Raw genomic sequence first — 27,113 nt, forward strand, 5'->3', positions numbered from 1 at the left:
GCCGTCGACCCCTGGGTCACGTCCTCCGCGGTCCTGGAACGCCCTCCCTCCTCACCTCCGCCAAACTGATTCTCTTTCCCTCTTCAAAACCTTACTTAAAAATCACCTCCTCCAAGAGGCCTTCCCAGACTGAGCTCCTCTTCCCCTCTACTCCCTCTGCCATCCCCCCTTTACCTCTCCACAGCTAAAGCCTCATTTTCCCCTTTTCCCTCTGCTCCTCCACCTCTCCCTTCCCATCCCCACAGCACCGTACTCGTCCGCTCAACTGTATATATTTTCGTTACCCTATTTATTTTGTTAATGAATTGTACATCGCCTTGATTCTATTTAGTCGCCATCGGTTTTTACGAGATGTTCTTCCCCTTGACGCTGTTTAGTGCCATTGTTCTTGTCTGTCCGTCTCCCCCGATTAGACTGTAAGCCCATCAAACGGCAGGGACTGTCTCTATCTGTTGCCGACTTGTTCATCCCAAGCGCTTAGTACAGTGCTCTGCACATAGTAAGCGCTCAATAAATACTATTGAATGAATCCACTCCCTTGGAGAATTCATTTGCTCCCATACTTCAACTCCCATCTCTATGTGAATCATTCCCAAATCTACCACTCCATCCTTGACCTCTCCCCTTTTCTGCAGTCTCACACTTCCTCCTGCCTTCCAGAGATCTCTACTCGATGGCCCACCAACACCTCAAACTTAACATGTCCAAAACAGAACTCCTCATCTTCCCACCCAAACCTTGCCCTCCCCTTGTCTTTCCCACCACTGTAGACAACACCACTATTCTCTCTGCCTCATAAATTCGTAACCTTGGCGTTATCCTTGACTCATAGCTCTCATTCAGTTCACGTATTTGATCTGTCCCCAAATCCTGTCTGTTCTGCCTTCACAAAATCTGTAAAATCCTCCCTTTCCTCTACATCCAAACTGCTACTACACTGATCCGAGCACTTATCATATCCTTCCTTGAGTCCAGCATCAGCCTCCTGGCTAACCTCCCCGCTGCCAGTTTTTCCCCACTCCAGTCCTTATTTCGCACGTCTGCCCAGATCATTTTTATAAAAAAAATTCAGTCCACATCTCCCACTCCTCAAGAACCTCCAGTGTTTGCCCTTCCACCTCCTCATCAAACAGAAACTCCTTACCATCGACTTTAAAGCACTCAGTCAGCTCAGCCCCTCCTACCTTACCTTGCTGACTTCACTCCTCCTATGACAACCTACTCCCTGCACCTCAATTGTGTCTATCTTGCCACTGACCCCCTTCCTGGAACTCCTCCTCCTCTACATACACATATCATCATTCTCCCATCTTCAAAGTCTTATTAAGGTCATGTGTCCTCCAAGAAGCCTTCTCCAGTTAAGCCCTCTTTTCCCCTACTCCTTCTCCCTTCTTCATTGCCTGTGCCCTTGGATCTGAACCCTTCAAACACTTGATGTTCACCTCACCCTGGGCCCCACAGCACTTATATACATAGCTGTAATTTATTTATATTAATGTCTTTCTCCCTCCTGTCGACTGTAAACTCCTTGTAGGTAGGGAGCATATCTACCAGCTCTGTTGTACTGTCCTCTCCCAAGCCATCGGTACAGTGTTCTGCAAAAAGTAAGCAATCGATAAATAACATTGATGGATTGATTGATGATGATGAAGACGGACCTGGTTCCTCTCAAAAATTTCCCCTGATTTCTCAAGGGGCACTGACTACTTAGAGGGATAGTGGAGGTGGAGCTTTGGGGTGGGACAGTGGCTAAACTGTCCCCCCCTTGACTGTAAGCTCATTGTGGACAGGGAAGGTGTCTTTCATTGTTGGATTGTATTTTGCAAAGTGGTTAGTACAGTGCTCTGCACACAGGAAGTGCTCAATAAATACGATCGAATGAATGAATGAATGAATGAATGAATCTTTGGAATGTGGCACTGGGGGCAAGGATCTATGTGGTCAAGCACAGGGGGACAGTAGAAGAAATGAGAAAAGGAGGGAGGCTGGAAGAGGGAGGAGGAAGGAGGAACAAGGAGGAAAGAAGACAAAGGAAAAAGGAGAGACTGGGGAGGAAGGGGAAGCCAAAAATAGAAAATGAGGAGCATCTCCTCTTCCACCACCTCTGCCAGTCCTCATGACCTCAATGGGCATGTGGGGTTAAGGGGCAAGGGACTCCCCTCCCCTCCATCCCAAAGCCATGAGAGCCACATCCCCACCCACCCACCCACCAGGGATGGGACCGCTACCATGGGGTTGCAGCCTCAGAGCCATTGCCTTCCTAGTGGCATGCTACTCACAGGATCACCAACCCCCAGTCAATCATCAATCAGTGGAATCTGAGCACCCACTGACCACAAAGCACTATACACCAGTAGGAAAAGACATGTTTCCTCCCCCCAAAGAGCTTACAACCTAATTAATAATAACAATAATAATAATTGATAGTATTATTTTGCTGGCATTTATTAAGCCCTGGCTGTGTGCTAAGGACTGGGGTCAATACAAGACCGCCAGATTGGATGCAGTCCCTGCCCTACACAGAGCTCACAGTCTATCTGTGAGAAGCAGTGTGGCTCAGTGGAAAGAGCCCGGGCTTGGGAGTCAAAGGCCATGGGTTCGAATCCCGGCTCTGCCACTTGTCAGCTGTGTGACTGTGGGCAAGTCACTTCACTTCTCTGGGCCTCAGTTACATCATCTGTAAAATGGGGATTAAGACTGTGAGCCTTACGTGGGACAACCTGATTACCCTGTATCTCCCCCAGCGCTTAGAACAGTGCTCTGCACATAGTAAGTGCTTAACAAATACCAACATTATTATAGTAAGGGCTTAACATATACCAACATTATTATTATTATTATTATCTTAATCCCTTCTTAAGGGAAAATGATGTCCGGAGAGATTCACTGAACTGCCCAATGTCCCATTGGCAGAGCTGCGATTAGAACTCGGGACTCCTGACTCCGGGGTCCATGCCAAGGATGCCAAGCTGCCTCCCTGGGCCATGCTGATGGGGGAAAGTGACAGACCAAATGATTTACCAAAAAATGAAGCAAGAGAAAGGATCCAAATATTAGGTAAAACACCAGACTGGGCTGCAGCAAAGAATTCTCTGCTCCCTGCCCACCAAAAGGGCCAGGGATTCCAGCGAGTGCCAGGTTTTCACTCCTGACCCGGACATTTGGGAGAGAAATGTTTTGCAAGGCTTTTGCTCATCTTTCCATAGTTATGTTTGCCATCTTTTATTAATATTAGTCTCCAATTCATTCACATTATTCTAAGAGAATTGTGGAGTGCAAACTCTTCGAGGGCAGAGTGCTTCTGTTACACCCTTCTAAGCTTTTAGCACAGTGCTCTGTACCTAATAGACATTGGGTCAGTACCAAGACTGCGGCTGCTGCCGCTATCACTACCACCATAAGAAGCCACCTTGGCTTGTCCGGGAGTTAACAATGATGGAATCCACCGATCATTGATATTTATTGAATCTACGCCTGCAGATAGCCCTGAATGAGAGGCCAAACACCCCAGGAGAGAGCGGATGTGGTAGACCCTCTAGACTATTAGTGCCCTGTGGGCGGGGAATGGGTCTGTTTATTGTTATATTGTTCTCCCCAAGCGCTTAACAAGGTGCTCTGCACACAATAAGTGCTCAAAAAATATGATTGAATGAATGAGACCCTAACCACCAACCTAACCTAACTCTGAGGCTGGGGTTGGAGGGTGGAGGGGCACCTCACAGCTAAGAGTAGCAGTAACATTGCTTGAGCACCCACTAGGGCAGTGCACTGCCCTAGGCCTGTGGGAAATGACGTGTTCCCTGACCACAAGAAGAGTTCACTCTGATGGGGAAGACAGACATGAAACTATGTATAAATCCAGTCATTGAAGTCAGTAGTTGAAGGTACAATTGAATAAAATATATACAAAAGTGCTCAAGATGGGTATAAGTGTGTAAGTGTTGAAGGCTGCTGGCATACCAATTTGGGTGCTGGGAAGTAGAGAGTGTCAGGGTAGATGGCACCACCTTCTTTCCTGTCTCACAAGCCCGTAACCTTGGCGTTATCCTTGACTCCTCTCTGACAGTCAACCCACATATTCAATCCATCACTAAATCCTGTCAGTCCCACCTTCAAAACTCGCTAAAATCTGCCCTTTCCTCTCCATCCAAACCACTATCACGTTAATATAATCACTGGTCCCATCCTACCTGGATTACTGCATCGGCCTCCTTGCTGACTTCCCAGCCTCCTGTCTCTCCCCACTCCAGTCCATACTTCACTCTGTCGCCTGGATCATTTTTCTACAAAAGCAATCAGGACAAGTCACGCTGCTCCTCAAAAAACTCCAGTGGTTGCTCATCCACCTCTGCATCAAACGAAACTCCTCCTCATTGGCTTTAAAGGACTCAATCACCTTGCCCGCTCCTACCTCACCTCACTACTCTCCTACATCCCAACTTTCACACTTCGCTCCTTTAGTGCTAATCTTCTCAGTGTGCCTCCTTCTCACCGTTCTCACCTGTCTCCATGCCCACATCCTGCCTCTGGCCTAGAACACCCCCCCTCCTCAAATCTGCCAAACAATTACTCTCCCCCGCTTCAAAGCCTTTTGGAAGGCACTTCTCCTCCAAGAGACCTTCCCAGACTAGCCTCCATTTTCCTCTCCTCCTACTCTCTACTGCGTCGCCCTGACTTGCTCCTTTTGTTCATCCCCCCTCCCAGCCCCACAACACTTATGTACATATCTGTCATTTTATTTATATTAATGTCCGTCTCCACCCTACAGACTGTAAGCACGTTGTGGGCAGGGTCTGTGCCTGTTTATTGTTGTATTATACTTTTCCAAGCGCTTAGTACAGTGCTCTGCACACAGTAAGCGCTCTATAAATATGACTGACTGAGTGAATGAATAAATGAATAGTCTCGGAAGCCCAACGTGTTGTACAGGTGACCCTGGGGAGCCGTGGTATTGCAGGCCAGGCAGAGCAAGTTCCACAGAAAGCCGGGCCTCTTTCCCCAGAGCCACGACCCGCGGAGGCCCACACCTCTCGGGACCCTGAATTTGTTTTTACTGTGAGATCGCCCCTGGCCTGCAGAAGGTCTAACGGCGACCCACATGGAGAGAAGGGGACAGGGCTGAAAAAGAGAGATGGGGCTGGAGGGGAGGAGGGAATTGCTCGTACAGTCTCTTAACCTATCCCGATTGGATTACTGCATCGGCTTCCTCTCTGATCTCCCATCCTCCTGTCTCTCCCCACTTCAGTCTATACTTCACTCTGCTGTCCACATGATCTTTCTATAGAAATGCACTGGGCATGTCATTTCCCTCCTCAAAAGTCTCCAGTGGTTGCCTTTATCAACCTTCGCATGAAGCAAAAACTCCTCACTATTGGATTCAGAGCTCTCCATCCCCTGGCCCCCTCCTACCTCACCTCCCTTCTCTCCTTCTCCAGCCCGGCCAGCACGCTCCACTCCTCTGCCGCCGCTCCCACCTCACTGGGCCTCCTTCTCGCCTGTCCCGCCATCGACCTCTGGCCCACGTCCTACTGCTGCCCTGGAACGCCCTCCCTCCTCACATCTGCCAAACTAGTTCTCTTCCCTTCTTCAAAGCCCTACTGAGAGCTCACCTCCTCCAGGAGGCCTTCCCAGACTGGGCACCCCCCTTTTCCTCTACTCCTCCTTCCCGCCCCATCATTCCTACTCCCTCCCTCTGCTCTACCCCCTTCCCCTCCCCATAGCACTTGTGCATATTCGTGTGTAAATATATAGATTACATATATATATATATATATTCGTGTATCTTTATTGTGTATATACTCTATTTTATTAATGGTGTGTATGTATCTGTAATTCTATTGATCTATTTTAATGGTATTGATGCCGGTCTACTTGTTTTGTTTTGCTCTCTGCCTCCCCCCCTTTCTAGACTGTGAGCCCGTTGTTGGGTAGGGATTGTCTCTATCTGTTGCCGACCTGTACTTTCTAAGCGCTTAGTACAGTGCTCTGCACACAGTAAGCGCTCAGTAAATACGACTGAATAATAAATGAGAAGGCCGGGGCTAAAACATTGAAGCGGCGCTGGAAGGGAGGGGCGGGGCTAGAGGGGAGGGTCCTTTCCCGTTTCCCCCCACCCCTCCCCACCGGCCCCTGCCAGGACCCTTAACTTACCCCCTTGTAGACGGTTCCCCTGGCCCGGGCCCGGGGGGGTCCCCCACAGGGAGAGCATAATGTGTGTCCCCCTGCCCCCGGGCTACCGCATCCCCGACCGTCCTGCCGGGGCCCGGGCAGTTTCCTGGGAGGCCCGGCTGATCCCCTGAGGCCCGAGAAGGCAGCCCCTGAACCTCGGACCCCCTCCGGGCTGTGGGTGCGAATCCCACCCTTCCCGGTACCCCCGGCTTGGGGCCTGAGCTTTCCGCGGGGTCCCCGTCTGTATTCCATCTACACCCACTCCCTAGGAGAACTCACTCACTCACTCCCGTGGCTTCAACTACCATTCACTCAATAGAAGCAGCTTGGCTCAGTGGAAAGAGCCCGGGCTTGGGAGTCAGAGGTCATGGGTTGGAATCCCGGCTCGGCCACTTGACAGCTGTGTGACTGTGGGCGAGTCACTTCACTTCTCTGGGCCTCAGTTACCTCATCTGTAAAATGGGGATTAAGTGTGAACCCCACGGGGGACAAACTGATTACCCTGTATCTACCCCAGCGCTTAGAACAGTGCTCTGCACATAGGAAGCGCTCAATAAATATACCAACAGTAGTATTTATTGAGCGCTTCCTATGTGCAGAGCACTGTACTAAGCGCTTGGAATGTACAAATCGGTAACATAGAGACAGTCCCTGCCCTTTGACGGGCTTACAGTCTACCACCTCTGTGCAGATGATTCCCAAATCTACAGCTCCAGCCCTGACCCCTCTCCTCCTCCTCAGTCTGGCATTTCCTCCCACCTTCAGGGAATCGCTATCTGGAAGTCCCGCAGACCTCTCAAATTTAGCCTGCCCAAAACAAAACTCAAACCCTGTCCTCTCCCTGACTTCCCCTCACTGGTTTGCAAGCCTGAGAATTTGGGATTATCACTCATTCATTCCTTCAGACGTATTTATTGAGCACTTACTGTGTGCAGAACACTGTACTAGGAGCTTGGGAAAGTACAGTACAACAGTAGACAGATTCATTCCCTGCCCACAACGAGCAGGAGAGAAAGACATCAATATAAATAAATAAAATTACAGCTATGTATATAAGTGATGTGGGGTTGGGAGGGGGGAAATGCAAATGGGAAGCAGAGTGGCTCAGTGGAAAGAGCCAGGGCTTGGGAGTCAGAGGTCATGGGTTCGAATCCCAGCTCTGCCACTTGTCAGCTGTGTGACCATGGGCAAGTCACTTAACTTCTCTGTGCCTCAGTTACCTTATCTATCAAATGGGGATTAAGACTGTGAGCCTCATGTGGGACAACCTATTTAATAGTATTTATTGAGCGCTTACTATGTGCAGAGCACTGTACTAAGCGCTTGGGATGAACAAGTCGGCAACAGATAGAGACAGTCTCTGCCGTTTGACGGGCTTACAGTCTAATCGGGGGAGACGGACAGACAAGAACAATGGCACTAAACAGCGTCAAGGGGAAGAACATCTCATAAAAACAATGGCAACTACATAGAATCAAGGCGATGTACAATTCATTAACAAAATAAATAGGGTAACGAAAATATATACAGTTGAGCGGACGGGTACAGTGCTGTGGGGATGGGAAGGGAGAGGTGGAGGAGCAGAGGGAAAAGGGGAAAATGAGGCTTTAGCTGCGGAGAGGTAAAGGGGGGATGGCAGAGGGAGTAGAGGGGGAAGAGGAGCTCAGTCTGGGAAGGCCTCTTGGAGGAGGTGATTTTTAAGTAAGGTTTTGAAGAGGGAAAGAGAATCAGTTTGGCGGAGGTGAGGAGGGAGGGCGTTCCAGGACCGCGGGAGGACGTGACCCAGGGGTCGACGGCGGGATAGGCGAGACCGAGGGACGGCGAGGAGGTGGGCGGCAGAGGAGCGGAGCGTGCGGGGTGGGCGGTAGAAAGAGAGAAGGGAGGAGAGGTAGGAAGGGGCAAGGTGATGGAGAGCCTTGAAGCCTAGAGTGAGGAGTTTTTGTTTGGAGCGGAGGTCGATAGGCAACCACTGGAGTTGAGGAACTCCAACAGTTAAAGGATGGGAGGGGGAGGAGGCTCCAGCGTAGGAGACCGAGAATGATCGGCCAGAGAGGTAAGAGGAGAACCAGGAGAGGACAGAGTCCGTGAAGCCAAGGTGAGATAAGGTATGGAGGAGGAGGGGATGGTCGACGGTGTCAAAGGCAGCAGAGAGGTCAAGGAGCATCGGAATGGAGTAGGAGCCATTGGATTTGGCAAGAAGGAGGTCACGGGTGACCTTAGAGAGAGCAGTCTCGGTAGAGTGGAGGGGACGGAAGCCAGATTGGAGGGGGTCTAGGAGAGACTGGGAGTTAAGGAATTCTAGGCATCGATTGTAGACGACTCGTTCTAGGATTTTGGAAAGGAAGGGTAGTAGGGAGATAGGACGATAACTGGAGGGGGAAGTGGGGTCAAGAGCGGGTTTTTTTAGGATGGGGGAGACGTGGGCATGTTTGAAGGCAGAGGGGAAGGAGCCCTTGGAGATCGAGTGGTTAAAAATAGAAGTTAAGGAAGGGAGGAGGGCAGGGGCGATGGTTTTAAGAAGGTGAGAGGGAATGGGGTCCGAGGCGCAGGTGGAGGGGGTGGCACTTGCGAGGAGGGAGGAGATCTCCTCTGAGGATACTGCAGGGAAGGATGGGAAAGTAGGGGAGGGGGTTGCTGGGGGGGAGGGGAGAGGCGGAGGGGTGACTTTGGGGAGCTCAGACCTGATCGTGTTGATTTTCGTGAGGAAATAGGTGGCCAGATCATTAGGGGTGAGAGATGGGGGAGGGGGAGGAACAGGGGGCCTAAGGAGAGAGTTAAAGGTCCGGAACAATCGGCGGGGGTGACGGGCATGGGTGTCGATGAGGGAGGAGAAGAAGCTTTGTCTGGCGGAGGAGAGGGCAGAGTTAAGGCAGGAAAGGATAAATCAGGACAACCTGATTACCCTGTATCTACCCCAGCGCTTAGAAGAGTGCTGTGCACATAGTAAGCGCTTAACAAGTACCAACATTATTATTATTATTATTATTATTATTATTAAAAGGAGAAAGTCAGGGTGATGCAGAAAGGAGTGGGAGATGAGGAAAGGTGGCGCTTAGTCTGGGAAGGCCTCTTGGCAGAGATGTGTCTTCAATAAAGCTTTGAAGGGAGGGGAGGGTAATTGTCTGGCAGCTTTGAGGAGGGAGGGCGTTCCAGGCCAGAGGTAGGATGCGGGCCAGGGGTTGGTGGCCAGACAGGTGAGATCGAGGCACAATAAGGAGGTTAGCAATAGAGGAGTGAAGTGTGCAGGCTGGGTTGTAGAGATGAAATGAGATAGGAGGGGGTAAGGTGATGGAGTGTTTTAAAGCCAATGATGAGGAGCTTTTGTTCGACGCGGAGGTGGATGGGCTACCACTGGAGTTTTTTGAGGATACGGGTGACATGTCCTGAACGGTTCTGTAGAAAAATGATCCGGGCAGCAGAGTGAAGTATGGACTGGACTGGGGAGAGACGGGAGGCTGAGAGGTCAGCGGGGAGGCAGTAATCCAGGCAGGATAGGACGAGCGATTGTATTAATGAGGTAGCAGTTTGGATGGTGAGGAAAGGGTGGATTTTAGCGATGTTGTGAAGGTGGGGCTGACAGGATTTAGTGATGGATTGAATATTTGGGTTGAATGTCAGAGAGGAGTCAAGGATAACGCCAAGGTTACAGGATTGTGAGACAGGAAGGATGGTGGTGCCATCTGTAGTGATGGGAAAATGAGGGGGAGAACAGGGTTGGGGTGGGAAGATAGGAGTTCTGTTTTGGATGAGTTAAGTTTGAGGTGACGGGTGGATATCCAAGTAGAGATGTCCTGACGGCAGGAGGAAGTGCGAGCCTGGAGAGAGAGAGCGAGAGAGAGAGAATCAAGTATGGAGATGTAGATTTGGGTATCATCCACATAGAGGTGGGAGTTGAAGCCATGGGAGTGAATGAGTTCTCCAAGGGAGTGGGTGGAGATGGAGAATAGAAGAGGACCAGAACTGAAATTTGAGGGACCGCTAAAGTTACCGCCCCCCCCAACCCCAACTCCTCTCTCCTCCAACTCATATATTAGATCTGTCACCAAACCCTCTAGGTTCAACCTTCACAACATCGCTAAAATCCATCCTTTCCTCTCCATCCAGACTGCTACCAGCTTAATCCAAGCACTTATCCTACCCTACTTTGACTACTGCATCAGCCTCCGTGCTGACCTCCCTGTCTCCTGTCTCTCCCCTACTCTAGTCCATACTTCGCTCTGCTGACTGGATCATTTTTCTACAAAAATGTTCAGTCCAGATTTCCCCCATTCTTTAAAACCTCCAGTGATTGCCCAGCCACCCCCACATCCAACAGAAATTCTTTGCCATAGGCTTTAAAGCACTCAATCCCCTTGTCCCCTCCCACCTCACCTCACTACTCTTCTACTTCAATGCAGGCCACACACTTCGCTCCTCTAATGCCAACCTACTCACTGCACCTCGATTTTGTCCATAATACAGCTGACCTCTCACCCACACCCTGCCTCTGGCCTGGAACGCCCTCCCTCTTCGTATCCCTCTTCATATCCTTCCTATATCCTTCGTATCCTTCTTCATAGAGAAGCTGCGTTGGCATAGTGGAAAGAGCCCGGGCTTGGGAGTCAGAGGTCGTGGGTTCTAATCCCAGCCCTGCCGCTGACCAGCTCTGTGACTTTGGGCAAGTCTCTTGCCCAAAATTCTCTATGCCTCAGTTCCCTCATCTGTAAAATGGAGATTAAGACTGTGAGCCTCAGGTGGGACAACCTGATTACCATGTATCTGCCCTAGAGCTTAGAACAGTGCTTGGCACATAGTAACGGTTTAACAAATGCCATCGTCATTATTATTATTATATCCGATAGACAATTACTCTCTCCACCTCTCTCCTCCAAGAGCTGACTAAACCTTCATTTCCTTTTCCCCCCACTCCCTTTGGCGTCGCCCTGATCTGCTCCATTTATTCACCCCACCTCAGCTCTATAGCATTTATGTAATATTCATAGTAATGTCTATCTCCCCCTCTAGTCTGTAAGCTTGTCGAGGGCAGGGAATGTGTCTGTTACACTGGTATAGCGTACTCTCCCAAGCGCTAAGTAAGAGGGGGTACTTGGTACCAGCACTTAGTACAGTGCTCTGCACACAGTAAACACTCACTAAATACTATTGATTGGTTATCCGTAATTTATTTCTTCATATCAATGTCTGTCTCCCCCATAGACCTCCTTCTAGGCAGGAAATAGGCCTATCACTATTATATTGTACTCTCCTAAGCCCTTAGTACAGTGCTCTGCACAAAGTAAGCACTCAATAAATGGTTGATTAATTGATTTGAGAGTTGCAATGAGTCAGGCCCTTCTAAGAGTGGAAAGAAGGGTGGTGGGAAAATGAGGGTGGGGGAGGTAGGGGTGGGGACAGTGGGGAAGTGATGGGGGTGAGGATGGGAAGATAAGCGTGGAAGCAGAGTTGGAGGATGAAGGGGTGGGGGCTGTGGGTTTGGGGAGGTGGGGCGGGAAGGTGGCTTGTGGTTGCTGCTTCGTGTCTTCACAGCATCTTCAGAACATTCCCTTTCCTCTCCTTCTAATCTATTACCACATCGGTCCAAGCACTTGTCATATCCCTCCTCCATTATTGCACCAGCCTCTTCGCTGACCTCCCTACCTCTGGCCTCTCCCTCCTCTAGTCCATACTTCACTCTGCTCCCGGGACCATTTTTTAATACATCATTGGTGCATGTCTCCCCTCTCCTTAACCATCTTCAATGATTGCCCATCTCTCTCGGCATCAAGCAGAAGCTCCTGAGCCTCCACTTTAGAGCCCTCAGTCAACTCTCCCCACCGTGTCATCTCGCTCCTCTCCCATTACACCCCAGCCCATACACTTCACTCCTCTAAGACCAAACTACTTACTGCACCTCAACCTCCTCTCTCTCTTCTACAGCCCCTCGCTCATGCCCTCTCTCCTGACTGAAACACCCTCTCCCTTCGTATCCACCACTCTTTCCACTGTCGAAGCCACACTAAAATCACATCATCGGGAAGCCTAATGGGAAACACACAAGCCTGGAAGTCAGAGGACCTTCTTCTGGCCCCGTCATTTATCTTCTGCTTTTCTTTGGGTAAATCACTTTAACTTCTCAGTGCCTCAGTTTCCTAATTAATCAATCATATTTATTGAGCACTTACTGTATGCAGAGCACTGTACTAAGCACTTGGGAGAGTACGTTGTAAAAATAATAATAATTATGGTATTTGTTAAGTGCTTCCTATGTGCCAAGCACTGTTCTAAGCACTGGGGTAGATACAAGGTCATCAGGTTTTCCCACGTGGGGCTCACAGTCTTAATCTCCATTTTAGGGATGAGGTAACTGAGGCACAGAGAAGTGAAGAGACTTGCCCGAAGTCACAGCTGATCAGCGGCAGAGCCGGGATTAGAACCCACGACCTCTGACTCCCAAGCCCGGGCTCTTTCCACTATGCCACGCAGCTTCTCTATGAAGAAGGATATGAAGAGGGATACGAAGAGGGAGGGCGTTCCAGGCCAGAGGCAGGGTGTGGGTGAGAGGTCAGCTGTGTTATGGACAAAATCGAGGTGCAGTGAGTAGGTTGGCATTAGAGGAGAGAAGCACTTAGTACAGTGAGGGCACAAAGTAAGCACTTCACAAGTACCATATATATCATATATATTATTATATTTCTTCCAGGAAGCTTTTCCTAACTAATTTCTCATCTCCCCACCCCCCCATCCTATTCCCATACTATTCCATCACCTCTGCACTGGACTCCCTACTTTCTAAGCACTTAGGTACCCCTCTCCCCCATCACCTCCTCCCGCGCCCTCCCCCCCCATTCTGATGCTACCGATGCCTATCTACTTGTTTCGTTGTCTGTCTCCCCCCTTCTAGATTGTGAGCCCGTTGTTGGGTAGGGGTCGTTTCTGTTGCCGAACTGTACTTTCCAAGAGCTTAGTACAGAGCTCTGCACACAGTAAACGCTCAATAAATACAATTGAATGAATAACCATTCTACATTCTCTGCACAACATCTACATTTCAGTACATGTTGCTTCTCCCTACTGTAATTTTAATACCCATTTCCCCTGATAGACTGTAAATTCCTGGAGGATAGGGATAGTTTCGACTCACTCTATTATACCCTCCCAAGCGCCCTGGCCCTGGCCTCCCGGCTGCTCTGCCCGCCCTGCCCACTCTGCCCTCCCTGCCCACCGCGGGGGACCCCGGGACCGGACGCTCCCACCCTCGAGGGGTCTGTGCCGCTCGGGTTCAGGCGGGGCCCTCCTGGACACGGCCTTCTCATTCATTCATTCATTCAATAGTATTTATTGAGCGCTTACTATGTGCAGAGCACTGTACTAAGCGCTTGGGATGAACAAGTCGGCAACAGATAGAGACAGTCCCTGCCGTTTGACGGGCTTACAGTCTAATCGGGGGAGACGGACAGACAAGAACAATGGCACTAAACAGCGTCAAGGGGAAGAACATCTCGTAAAAACAATGGCAACTAAATAGAATCAAGGCGATGTACAATTCATTAACAGAATAAATAGGGTAACGAAAATATATACAGTTGAGCGGACAAGTACAGTGCTGTGGGGATGGGAAGGGAGAGGTGGAGGAGCAGAGGGAAAAGGGGAAAATGAGGCTTTAGCTGCGGAGAGGTAAAGGGGGGGATGGCAGAGGGAGTAGAGGGGGAAGAGGAGCTCAGTCTGGGAACGCCTCTTGGAGGAGGTGATTTTTAAGTAAGGTTTTGAAGAGGGAAAGAGAATCAGTTTGGCGGAGGTGAGGAGGGAGGGCGTTCCAGGACCGCGGGAGGACGTGACCCAGGGGTCGACGGCGGGATAGGCGAGACCGAGGGACTGTGAGGAGGTGGGCGGCAGAGGAGCGGAGCGTGCGGGGTGGGCGGTAGAAAGAGAGAAGGGAGGAGAGGTAGGAAGGGGCAAGGTGATGGAGAGCCTTGAAGCCTAGAGTGAGGAGTTTTTGTTTGGAGCGGAGGTCGATAGGCAACCACTGGAGTTGAGGAACTCCAACAGTTAAAGGATGGGAGGGGGAGGAGGCTCCAGCGTAGGAGACCGAGAATGATCGGCCAGAGAGGTAATAGGAGAACCAGGAGAGGACAGAGTCTGTGAAGCCAAGGTGAGATAAGGTATGGAGGAGGAGGGGATGGTCGACGGTGTCAAAGGCAGCAGAGAGGTCAAGGAGGATCAGAATGGAGTAGGAGCCATTGGATTTGGCAAGAAGGAGGTCACAGGTGACCTTAGAGAGAGCAGTCTCGGTAGAGTGGAGGGGACGGAAGCCAGATTGGAGGGGGTCTAGGAGAGACTGGGAGTTAAGGAATTCTAGGCATCGATTGTAGACGACTCGTTCTAGGATTTTGGAAAGGAAGGGTAGTAGGGAGATAGGACGATAACTGGAGGGGGAAGTGGGGTCAAGAGCGGGTTTTTTTAGGATGGGGGAGACGTGGGCATGTTTGAAGGCAGAGGGGAAGGAGCCCTTGGAGATCGAGTGGTTAAAAATAGAAGTTAAGGAAGGGAGGAGGGCAGGGGCGATGGTTTTAAGAAGGTGAGAGGGAATGGGGTCCGAGGCGCAGATGGAGGGGGTGGCACTTGCGAGGAGGGAGGAGATCTCCTCTGAGGATACTGCAGGGAAGGATGGGAAAGTAGGGGAGGGGGTTGTTGGGGGGGAGGGGAGAGGCGGAGGGGTGACTTTGGGGAGCTCAGACCTGATCGTGTTGATTTTCGTGAGGAAATAGGTGGCCAGATCATTGGGGGTGAGAGATGGGGGAGGGGGAGGAACAGGGGGCCTAAGGAGAGAGTTAAAGGTCCGGAACAATCGGCGGGGGTGACGGGCATGGGTGTCGATGAGGGAGGAGAAGAAGCTTTGCCTGGCGGAGGAGAGGGCAGAGTTAAGGCAGGAAAGGATAAATTTGAAGTGTGTGAGGTCGGCTCGGTGCTTGGACTTTCGCCAGCGGCGCTCAGCAGCTCGAGCATAGGAGCGTAGGAGGCGGACGGAGGAGGTGATCCAGGGCTGTGGGTTAGCGGAGCGAGAGCGGCGGAGGGAAAGGGGGGCGAGAGAGTCGAGATGAGTAGAGAGGGTGGAGTTGAGAGCGGAGACCCGCTCGTCGAGAGTGGGAAGAGAGGACAGGGCGGCAAGGTGAGGCGAGATGCTATTGGAAAGACGGATGGGATCGAGAGAGCGGAGGTCTCTGTGGGGCAGTAGCGAAGATTTGCAGGGGGAGGGAGTGTGAGAGATGAGGCAGGTGAGAAGGTTATGGTCAGAGAGAGGGATTTCAGAGTTGGTGAGGGAGGAGATAGCGCAGCGGTAGGAGATGACGAGATCGAGGGTGTGACCGAGTCGGTGAGTGGGCGCGGTATGGTGGAGGAGGAGGTCGGCAGAGTCGAGGAGGGATAGCAGGCGGGTGGCAGAGGAGTCGTCGGGTACATCCGTATGGATGTTGAAGTCTCCGAGGATCAGAGTGGGCAGAGAGAAGGAGAGGAGGAAGGTGAGAAAGGGGTCAAGGTGGTTGAAGAAGTCGGAGGTGGGACCGGGAGGGCGGTAGATGACGGCGACAAGTAACTGGAGTGGGTGGTAGAGGTGAATGATATGGGCTTCGAAGGAGGGGAAGGAGAGGGAGGGGGGAGGAGGGATAGTGCGGAAGCGGCAACGGGGCGAGAGGAGGAAGCCGACACCTCCTCCCTTACCGGTGAGTCTGGGGGAGTGGGAGAAGGAGAGGCCTCCGCCGGAGAGAGCGGCGGCGGAGACCGTGTCTTCGGGAGAGAGCCACGTTTCCGAAAGGGCGAGGAGGAGGAGAGAGCGGGAGAGGAAAAGGTCATGGATGAAAGGTAGCTTGCCTGTAATAGAGCGGGGGTTCCAGAGGGTTCTCCTTCCCCTGGGCCCGGGGGCCACGGACCCCAAAGGTGGGGCCGGTCAGGCCGCCCCGTCCCACCTTCCCTGCGAGGACCAAATAATAAGAAGAACTATGGCATTCACTCAAGCAGCCTCCCACTCCGCCAGCCCCTCCAATGGTCCCCCCAATAATAATAATAATAATAATTATGGTATTTGTTAAGAACATAACTACGTGCCAGGCATTGTAGTAAGCTCTGGGGTGAATACAATCAGATCGGTTTAGACACAGTCCCTGTCCCACGTGGGGCTCACAGTTTCAATCCTCATTTTCTAGTTGAGGTAACTGAGGCCCCCGAAAAGCGAAATGACTCACCCAAGGTCACACAGGAGACAAGTGGCGGAGCCGGGATTAGAACCCAAGGCCTCTGACTCTCGGGCCCGAGCTCTAGCCACCACGCCATGCTGCTGGACCCGCTCCTCCCCCCTTCCACACAATAATAATGTTGGTATTTGTTTAGCGCTTACTATGTTCCCGAGCACTGTTCTAAGAGCTGGGGGAGATACAGGGTCATCGGGTTGTCCCACGTGAGGCTTACCGTCTTCACCCCCATTTTATAGATGAGGGAACCGAGGCCCAGAGAAGCGAAGTGACTTGCCCACAGTCACACAGCTGACAAGTGGCGAGTCGGGAGTCGAACCCACGACCTCTGACTCCGAAGCCCGGGCTCTTTCCACCCAGCCACGATAAATTCTCGGGCGGGGACCAACGGCGTGGAAGGGGGTGGTTGTGTCCCGGCCCTCTACTGGGAAGCAGCGTGGCTCACTGGAAAGAGACTGGGCTTCGGAGTCAGAGGTCATGAGTTCGACTCCCGGCTCTACCACTTGTCAGCTGTGTGACTGTGGGCAAGTCACTTCACTTTTCCGTGCCTCAGTTCCCTCATCTGTCAAATGGGGATGAAGACTGGGAGCCCCACGTGGGCCAACCTGATGACCCTGTATCTCCCCGAGCGCTTAGAACAGTGCTCTGCACATAGTAAGCGCTTAACAAATACCAACATTATTATGAGCTCCCGGGTGGGGACCAATGGCGAGGAAGGGGATGGGTGTGTCCCCTGCCTCTATGTAGATGAGCTCCCGGGCGGGGACCAATGGAGAGGAAGGGAGTGGGTGTGTCCACCTATGTAGATGAGGTCCCGGGCGGGGACCAATGGCGCGGAAGGGGGTGGGCGGGTCCCCCGTCTCTATGTAGATGAGCTCCCGGGCGGGGACCAATGGCGCGGAAGGGGGTGGGTGTGCCCCCCTATGTAGATGAGCTCCCGGGTGGGGACCAATGGCGAGGAAGGGGATGGGCGTGTCCCCGGCCTCTATGTAGATGAGGTCCCGGGCGGGGACCAATGGCGCGGAAGGGGGTGGGCGGGTCCCCCGTCTCTATGTAGATGAGCTCCCGGGCGGGGACCAATGGCGCGGAAGGGAGTGGGCGTGTCCCCCGCCCGCCGCTTAAAGAAAGTTGTGCGGGCGGCCGCGCCTCCAGCCGCCCAGTCGGAGAAGAGGACCGGGAGCGGGACGGGGAGCGGGAGCGGGAGCGGGAGCGGGAGCGGGAGCGGGAAGGAGGAGCGGGCACCGGGCCGGAGCCGAGGCCGGGGACGCACCTCCGCCTCACGGCCAGCGCGGACCCGGACCCGGACCCGGACCCGGACCCGGACCCGGACCCGGGCCGGGACCCGAGAGGGCGCTTCGGTGGGGCGCGGCGGGCCCGGGGCAGGGCGGAGGAGGGGGCGCCCGGGGCCGGACGCCCCCGCGAAGGCGAGCGGCGCCTTCCCGCCGCCGGCCCCCTCCCGCCGGGCTCCGCCCGCCTCCCCGTCCGTCGGTGGCGGGTCCGGGGCGGATGCTGGCCATGCCGGAGGAGCGCGCCCAGCCCGGGGAGCGTCCGCGCAGCCCGGCGGCCCGGCCCGCCCGGGACGAGGACGAGGACTCGGAGTCGGACGGGCCGCCGGCCCCGCGGGGGGGAGCGGCGGAGGGCGACGGGGCCGAGGCGGGGGCGGAGGCGGGGGCGAAGGCGGGGGCGAAGGCGGGGGCCCCGGGCCCCGGGCCGGCGGACGAGCGGTTCCCGGCCTGCATCCGCGACGCCGTGTCGCAGGTGCTGAAGGGCTACGACTGGAGCCTGGTGCCCATGCCGGCGCGGGGAGGCCCGGGGGGCCCCGGCGGCCCCGGGGGCCTCAAGGCCAAGCCGCACGTCAAGCGGCCCATGAACGCCTTCATGGTGTGGGCCCAGGCCGCCCGCAGGAAGCTGGCCGACCAGTACCCGCACCTGCACAACGCCGAGCTCAGCAAGACCCTGGGAAAGCTGTGGCGGTGAGTCGGGACGGGACGGGACGGGACGGGACGGGACGGGACCCGACGGGACGGGACCCGACGGGACGGGACGGGACCCGACGGGACGGGACCCGGGAAAAGGGGGTCCCCCCGCAGCCCCAGGCGGCCCGGGCCCGCGGAACAACAACACGAAGGATGCCACTCTCCCTACTAGGTGCCCCGCACCGTTCATTCGATAGCCCTTGCCGGACCGAGCGCTTCGAATGGACCATCCCGGCCCGACCACGGGCTCGGGGCCGGGGCCGGGGCCGGGGCCGGGGCCCGGCTCATCGGGTGGCCCCGCTTGGGACTCCCAGGCTTCATCCCCGTTTTCCAGACGAGGGAACGGAGCCCCGGAGGAGCGAAGTGACCGGCCCAACGTCCCACGGCGGACCGGCGGCGGGGCCGGGATTAGAACCCGTCCCCTCTGACTCCCGGGCCCGGGCTCTTTCCGTTCAGCCCGGCCGCCTCTCGAGGGCCGCTTGGGGCCCGTCCCCCGACAGATCCTCATCACCCTCACGGTAGTATTCCCGAACCGCTTACCGTGTGCCGAACGCCGGGCGGGGGTGGATCCGAGGTAATCGGGGCTCACGGCCCGAATCCCCGTTTTCCAGACGAGGTCACCGAGGCGCGGAGAAGTCAAGCGGTCTGCCCAAGGTCACCCGGCTGACGAGTGGCGGGGTCGGGATTAGAACCCACGTCCTAAGCCTGGCAGGCCCGGGGCCCCGGCTCCCCTCCGAGGGTCGGGCTGGAGGGGGCGGGGGGCGGGGGGCGGAGGGGGGGTCCCCGCCCTCCCCCCTCCTTCGCCCTCCGGCCTCTCCGCCCCTTCCCCCGGGAAGGGTCAGGGACGAGGACACTCCGCCACCGGCCCCGCCGCGGACACCACCCGCTCCCACCGCAGCCGGCGCAACCGAGGCCCATCTGCAGCCCCCTCCCCCTCCCCGTCCCCTGCCGCCGACGGCCGCCCCAGAGAGGCCCCCCCCCCCCGGACCCCCCGGACCCCCCGGACCCCCCGACCCCCCCGACCCCCCCGGCCCCCGCCCTGTACCTCGGGCCGCTGCTTGGAACGATTTGGGGCCGGGGAACGGTTCATTCTTGCCACCCCCTGCGAGCACGGCCGGGGCCCGTTTGGGTGGAACTGTCCCCCGCCGGCCCGGTCCCTCCATACGGAATCCTCGGTCCGGAAAAGTCTCCGCGGGCCAGAGGGACGAGCGGCTCTCCAAGAGCGGGGGGAATGGCCTTTTCCTTCCTCACGGTTCTCCCGAGCCGCCCCAGCGGCGGGAATCCACGGGGCCGAGCCTTCCCTCTCCCCGCCCCCCCCGCCCCCCGGGCCACCCACCCGGGCCACCCGCCCGGAACCCCAATGGTCCGGTGGACGCTCCCCGGACACGGTGCCCGGAGCGGGAGGGGGGGGGGGGGAAGGGGTCCCCGGGACCCCCCTCCCCCCCCCAGGTGCAGAAAGGACCCCTTTGGGTAATGAGCGGGGCCCTCAGAGAAGCCGCCTGGCTCGGTGGGAAGAGCCCGGACCTGGGAGTCAGTCAGAGGTCATGGGTTCGACTCCCCGCTCCGCCACTTGTCAGCTGGGTGACTGTGGGCGAGTCACTTCGCTTCTCTGCGCCTCAGTTCCCTCATCTGTAAAATGGGGGTGAAGACGGGGAGCCCCACGTGGGACCACCTGATTCCCTTGTGTCTACCCCAGCGCGTAGAACAGTGCTCGGCACCTAGTAAGCGCTTCACGGATACCAACATTCTTATTATCAGAGATGCGGGAACTTGCTAAGCCTCCCTGCATCCAGACTTCACGTCGGACCGCTCTTCCTCCTTGGGCTCCCTTCCCCCGTTCTGCCCCTTGACCGGTGGGAGGTCCTGCCTGCCTGCCTGCCTGCCTGCCTGCCAGCCGTTCTGCCTGCAGGAAGCTGGGGTTTTTTTCTTTTAATCCTCTTAAGGGGCTCGGGTCATTAAAACCTCCCGCCGCTGGTTCTCCGTGGTGCCCGGTGCCTGGGACCACGGCGCGGCTGGCCCGGCTCCAGGCCGCGGCGGCTGAGTGCCGTAAGAACGCTGGCCGTGCCCGCGGGCACCTTTGCCCGCCGGCCCCCCGTGTACTTATGGGCACGGAGCGGGTCCGGGCAGAGGGCACGCCTCATTCACAGGGTGCCCTCTTGCACCTGACCTCAGCGAGGCATCTTCCTGGGAGTCCGTTTGTCCCGTATCCTTGATTCATCGTTTTTAAAAACATTTCTTCCGCCATCCAGACTCCGAGGGGTGTTATTTTCTAAAGCAAAACCCCCAGGCTGCCGGGGCCTTCGCCCCTGGGCCCAGCACCGCGCCCCTCTTGTTCCAGAGGGAGACTGGGGCGGGTGCCACCCCGAGCGCGCCGTCCCCAGTGTGCTCGGCATCCCCCGGGGGGCTGGCAGAGAAACAGTTGGATACTTGTCGCTTCTGACTCTGGAAACGGCCAGACGACAGCTCACCGGGGGCAGGATGGGCAGCGGCCCCTCGGGGAGCGGGAGAAAGTTTAGAATAAAAACAATAATTGGCCCAATTAATAGTAATACTATGTGCCGAGCAGTGTACTAAACGCTGGAGTAGAGGCAGATAATCAGGTCACGGTCCCTGTTCTGCAAGGGATTCACAATCTCAGGGGGAGGGAGGCGAGTATTAAGTCCCCGTGTTCCAGATGAAGGAACTGAGGCCCAGAGAAGTCCCACAGCAGGCAAGAGGCAGAGCCGGGATTAGAACCCAGGCCCTCTGACTCCCAGGCCCCGGCTCTTTTCACTAGGCTGCGCTGCGGGGAGCCGGGCAAGGGGGCAGCCCGCCTCGGTGGGGATGACAGGAGCCCGGGGGCCGGGAGGGCGGGAGGCTCCGGGGCGGCCCGGTGACCTGCCGGCCGGGCCCGAGCGGGACCTCACGGCTTCCCTCCCCCTGTGTGTTTGCGGGCAGCCTGCTGAGCGAGAACGAGAAGCGGCCTTTCGTGGAGGAAGCCGAGCGGCTCAGGGTGCAACACAAGAAAGACCACCCGGATTACAAATACCAACCTCGGAGGCGCAAGAGCACCAAGACCGGCCAGAGCGACTCCGACTCAGGGGCCGAGCTCGGCCACCCGCCGGGCACTCAGCTGTACAAGGCGGACGCGGGCCTCGGAGCCTTGGGAGACGCCCACCACCACGGCGACCACCCAGGTGCGAGAGCTGCCCCTCCCCCGAGGAGCCGGTCCGAGGAGGCGGGAGGGGGTCTGGGGAGGTCAGCCCCGAAGGCCCACTCCCCCGAGGACGCAGACCCACCGGCGGGTTGCGGGGCGGGTCCCGGTCCTTCCGCGTGGGCAGGGTCCGGGGGCTCGGGCCCGAGGCTCATTCGTCGCTTTCGCTGTTGAGACCCGAATTAGCCATCGCGAGCCTCAGCTTCACCCCAAATAATACCGGTGACAATCGGTATCGTTCTGTACTCGCCCAAGCGCTTAATACCGTGCCCTGAATTCTGTTGATTGAGCGACAGGTCGGACCCAGTCCCCGTTCCACGTGGGGCTCGGTCTAAGTAGGAGGGACATGAGGGATTGAATCCCCGTGTTACTGATGAGGGAACTGTGGCACAGAGAAGCTAAGCGATTTGCCCAGGGTCACGCAGCAGGGAAGTGACGGAGCCAGGATTAGAACCCGGGACCTCTGACTCCCAGGCCCAGGCTCTTTCCACTAGGCTGCGCTGCTTGCCGATCTTGTGCCGATCCCCTCTTCCCTCTTCCTCTGGGCTGTGAATTAGCTCAGAGTCTGCCTCCCCAGCTTGATTGCACTCTCCCTCGGGGTAGGGTTGAGGGTCTTCCAACTCTGAGGCCTCCCAGGGGCCCAGCGTGGCGCTCTGCACGTACGGGGTGAGCAATCAGTGCCACGGCCCTGCCCGCAGCCAGCGCTCGATAAATACCGCCGGTCGGTCGATCGATTGTTCGCTGAGCTCGATCCGCTCGCCGTGTAAATAACGGGGGGCCGGCTCCGGACGGGATGGAGGAGACGCAGGTTAATTCTCGAATGGTCCCTTGTCTTTGGGACAGTAGAAGATCTGTGCCGGGCTTGGGGCCAAAGCTGGGCAGGGACCCGGAGGCCACCCAACCGCCGCCGACCTGCCAGGTGGGCGGATGCCAGCGGCGGCGCCGCCGTCTGCCCTCCTCCAACTGAACGCTCGGACGCCCTGTCGGAGGGAAACCGGGAACCATCTCTCTCCTCTTCGTATTGGCCCGGCACTGATTTTTTAAGTCGAGACACGATCGTAGTAACGATCATCGTCATCGTCGTCGTCGTCGTCGTCACGGTATTTGTTAAGCACTTACCGTGTGCCAAGTGCCGTTCTAATCGCCGGGGTGGATCGAAAGTAATCAGGTTGCCCCACGTGGGCCCCACAGATCGAATCCCCATTTTACAGATGAGGGAACCGAGGCATAGAGAAGTTCAGCCGATACGCGGTCAGGACCCACGGCCTCTGACTCCCAAGTCCGTGCTCTTAAGCTCTTATTACGAGCACTGGACTTCTTGTGAGAGGAAAACATGTCCAGCCCTTTCTCCGGGTGCTAGTTTACTAAAACGCTCCAGGAGACACGGGGGTTCCCAGCTCTGTCGCCGGGAAAAGCGTGCCAGCCCAAGGGGGCGAGCCGGGTACCCCCGATGCTGCTGCTACTGCTGCTGCTGCTGCGGCTCCTCTTCCTCCTCCTCGTCCTCCTCCTCGTCCTCCTCCTCGTCCTCCTCCTCGTCCTCCTCCAGTCCTCCCCCTCTTCCCCTCGCCTCTCCCTGCCTCCCGGTCCCCGTCCCGGTCCCCCAGGGCAGCTGTGACCCGGCCTGTCGTTGCAGGGCAGGCGCACGGACCGCCCACCCCGCCCACCACGCCCAAGACGGACGGGCCGCAGGCCGGCGGCAAGCCGGAGCTGAAGCTCGAAGGGCGCCGCCCGGTGGACGGTAGCCGCCAGAACATCGACTTCAGCAACGTGGACATCTCGGAGCTGAGCAGCGAGGTCATCAACAACATGGAGACCTTCGACGTGCACGAGTTCGACCAGTACCTGCCCCTCAACGGCCACTCGGCCCCGCCCTCCGACCACGGCCAGGGCGCCCCGGCGGGCTCCTACGGGCCGCCCTACCCGCACCCGGCCGCCGGCCCCGGGCCCTCGCCCGCCTGGACGCTCAAGACCGCGGCCTCCGCCTCCTCCGCGGCCTCCCCGGAAGGCGGCCGGCAGCGGCCGCACATCAAGACGGAGCAGCTGAGCCCCGGCCGCTACGGCGACCGGCCGCACGGCTCCCCGCCGCCCTCGGACTACGGCTCCTTCGGCGCCCAGGCCTGCGTCGCCACCGCCCCCTCGCCCGCCGCCTTCGCCGGCTCCCAGTGCGACTACACCGACCTGCAGGGCTCCGGCTACTACGGCGCGTACCCGGGCTACCCCTCCGGCCTCTACCAGTACCCCTACTTCCACTCTTCCCGCCGCCCGTACGCCACCCCCATCCTCAACGGGCTGTCGCTGCCTCCCGCCCACAGCCCCTCCGGCAGCTGGGACCAGCCCGTCTACACCACTCTGACGCGGCCCTAGGCGGCGACCCCGCTGCGGGGAGGGGAGCCCTCCGCCTCGGGGGAAAGCCTCGGGCGCGGGTCGAGCGCCCCGCGCTGAGGACGGATCGGAGGACCGTGGACCTGGGGGCCGACCGAGCCTCACGGGGAGACTGATGTGTGCGGCCGGGGCCCGGGGGGGCGCCCTCCGTCCCGCCCCTCGACGGACGGGGCGCCGCGGGCTCCCGCCCGGGTCCCGGGACCGCCCCCGTGACACCCGGGGCCGATCCCGGGCCACCTCGGCCACCGGGAGGCCTAAAGCGGATGCCGGACCGGCGTCTCTGCGGGCAGAGGGGCCGGACCGGCCACCGGCCGGGGAGACGCGGCCTCCGGTTGACCCGGGCCCGGAATCCCCGAGCCACTTTTAGTTGCGGGGGCCCGGCCTCTTCCGAGGCCGCGGAGGCATCTCCGTCAGTTGTGAATTCGTGGTCCGGATCGTCGTGTCTTCGGTGCCGTCCTCCGTGCAGATAGTCGACTTCGGACAGAGTCCGGGTCGGAACCCCATCGGGAGGCGGGGACGCGACCGCCGGCCGCCGTGCCCCGAGGCCGGACGCAGAGCGTGGCGCCGGCAGCGCCCTGCCAGCCCAGCGGAAGGCAGGTTGTACCCGAGGGCCCGACCGCCAGCGCCCTGGAGGTGTGAGGGGCCAAAGGACCAGCCCGGGCACTCTGTGGGGCACTCTGTCCAGGGGTGACACCGAGGGGGGGGGGAGCAGCTGGGCCGCTTCCATGGGGGTTTCACCGTGAGGAGATCCCACCCCCTCTCCACCCATTCCAAGAGCCTCGAAGGGCGACGCACCTCACCACCCCCTACCCCCCGGAGCAGGCCTGACCGCTGGACGGGAGCCAGGAGTTCCGGGGTAACTGGAAGCCCGTGTCCCCCCCGGGCTGTTAGGGACCAGACGTCCGTCACCCTCAAGCTGTGAAACTAAAACCTTCCCACTAAACTCTGTTTGGGTAGTTCGGGTCGGACTAACATTTCACTGGTTTCTCTTACCTGCCCCCCGCCCCCCCGCCCCACGACACCCCACCGTATGCTGAGCGTAGAACAACCAGACACTTGTTGGTCACTCGTGTGCCTTCTCACACTCTGCAAAATCGAAACGCAATTGAGAAGTTTCCTCCTTCTTCCTTTTTCTACTTTTCCTACTTTTTTCTACAATTATTTTTTTGCCCGTTTCCTGCTGCGGGGGGGAGATTAGCAATTTTTATGCAATCTATTTTTCGGTATACACTTTTGAAAGACTTTAGCTGGCACTCATCTGCTCTGTCTCACTAGTTTCTGACCAAGCAATGCTAACTTTTGTACAGATCGATTTGATAAAATTAAAACAAGCTTTCTATCTCACCCGGGCTGTGTTTCTGGGGTGAAAACAAAGGCTTCGCAGTAGGCCTGGGAGACGGAGATTCATTTGACTGTCCCCGGGGAAGGGTGGGCTCCACGGACGGGCAGCCTGGGGCTCTGCTTTTCAGATGGGGAAGCTGGAAAGACAGGGAGGGCAGAGGGAGGGCTCAGGGTGAAGATCCCCGAGGTGGTGGCTCGGGGCTGAGAAAGCCATCCTTCTCTGGCTGGCTGGGCCCTCCCAGCGACACTCTGTCCAGATCCGGTCCCCTTGACCTCGATTAAATGTCCTCCTGCCGGAGAAACACGGGGCATCCCGGGACCGAGCGGAGAAACCTCGGCCACCGCCCCAGGTTACGGTGGTCGTGGCAGCCTCCGCCTTTGGGTTTCCGGTACCGGGATGGTGTTTGCTTCCTCCTGCCACTTCCAAACCTCCACATGCTGGAGGGCTCCATGCCCGTGGGGGCTCAGAAATGTGGTGGGGCCCTCCTCTCTCCCCCTGGGAACCCCTGGGTCAGCGGTTGGGCGTCTGGAGGTCGAGGAGCCGAGTGGGGGAGCCGGCTGGGACATCGGACCCCTCTGTCCCGTGGGGTAGAGCAGCCAACCTCAGCACCCACCCCCACTGAGGACCAGCCAGCCCCAGCCCCCCTGCCGGGCCGTCAGGCCCCAGCATTCCCAGCACAGCCTCGGTGGCGTGAGGGGGAGTGAGGGAGGGGGATTGTTCAGGTGCAGCACAATGCATCCTAGAGGCAGGGGTGGGTGGGTGGCCAAGGCTGATGAGATAATCATAATAATGACTGTGCTATTTGTTAAACACTTACTATACGCCAAGCAGTGTACTAAATGCTGGAGTAGATCCAAGGTAACGGGGTCGGACAGAGTCCCTGCCCCACATAGGGCCCACAGTCGTAATCCCCATTTTACAAATGAGTGACCGAGGCACAGAGAAGTAGAGTGATTTGCCCAAGGTCACAAGGCAGACAAGTGGCAGAGTCATGATTAGAAGCCAGGTCCTTCTGAGATGTGCCGATGCCACCGGCGGCGGATTGCAGTGCCACCCCGGAACGGCCGGTGGGCGCCTCCCGGTCTCAACCCGCGGTCCTCTCCCGCTACCTTCCCTGTCCAGCTCTCCAGCTTCCTCTCTTCTGGCTCTCACGGGTAGCACCTGCTCCAGCCCAGGATTCCTCCGCATGCCAGGAACCGAGTTCTGGGAGAGCTGGACTGGACTTAGGTTTGGTTTGGAGGGGAGGGGGAACTTCCAGGCCTCCAGACCACAGCGAGGCTGGGACTGTGCATGAGTGCTTGCGAGGGTAGCGGGGAGGGAAGGGGAGGGGAGGACGGGCTCCATGGCAGCTGAATGTAACCCAACACTTGGGTTTGGCACTGGGCGGGGTCTGGATCACCCCACAGCCAGCAGCAGGCAGTACCAGCCAAGCCAACCTCACCAGCTGCACCAACCTTCCCAGCCACCCAAACCTCTCCAACTGTGCCAATTTCACCAGCCATGTCAACCTCACTAGCTGCACCTACCGCATCAACCTCACCAACTCTGCCAGTAGTGTCAACCTCCCTCTCCTGCAAAGCCTCAGAAACCCAACACATTGTACCCTTGTATCTGGGCCCGTCCCAGGCAAAATCCTGGCACACTGACAAAACCGACAAGGCTCTGGGTTTGTCCAAGCCCTGGCTACTACTTCTTCTTCTGTTCACTGTGGTCAGTCTGTCCTGAAACTTCCTGTTTGACCAAAGCCCATCCTTCCAGCCGTTGGCCAGCTTGGCGAAATGAGAAGCCACCAAAATGGGCCCTATTATCCACACCCCCAAACTCTTCCTGTC

General features: G+C 57.0%; 1 protein-coding gene across 1 annotated transcript; it reads left to right on the top strand.

Annotated features, from left to right (window-relative positions):
* Positions 1 to 17,445: 17,445 nt before the first annotated feature.
* SOX8 (SRY-box transcription factor 8) lies at positions 17,446 to 25,283 on the top strand. Its single transcript, XM_029057492.1, has 4 exons — positions 17,446 to 17,868; positions 17,916 to 18,361; positions 21,302 to 21,540; positions 23,191 to 25,283. Exons 1-4 carry the CDS (start codon positions 17,446 to 17,448, stop codon positions 23,919 to 23,921), a joined length of 1,839 nt encoding a protein of 612 aa, XP_028913325.1. The 3' UTR covers positions 23,922 to 25,283.
* The last annotated feature ends 1,830 nt before the right edge of the window (positions 25,284 to 27,113 follow it).

The sequence above is a fragment of the Ornithorhynchus anatinus genome, chromosome 2 (assembly GCF_004115215.2).
Source record: "Ornithorhynchus anatinus isolate Pmale09 chromosome 2, mOrnAna1.pri.v4, whole genome shotgun sequence".
Taxonomy (NCBI): Eukaryota; Metazoa; Chordata; class Mammalia; order Monotremata; family Ornithorhynchidae; genus Ornithorhynchus; species Ornithorhynchus anatinus.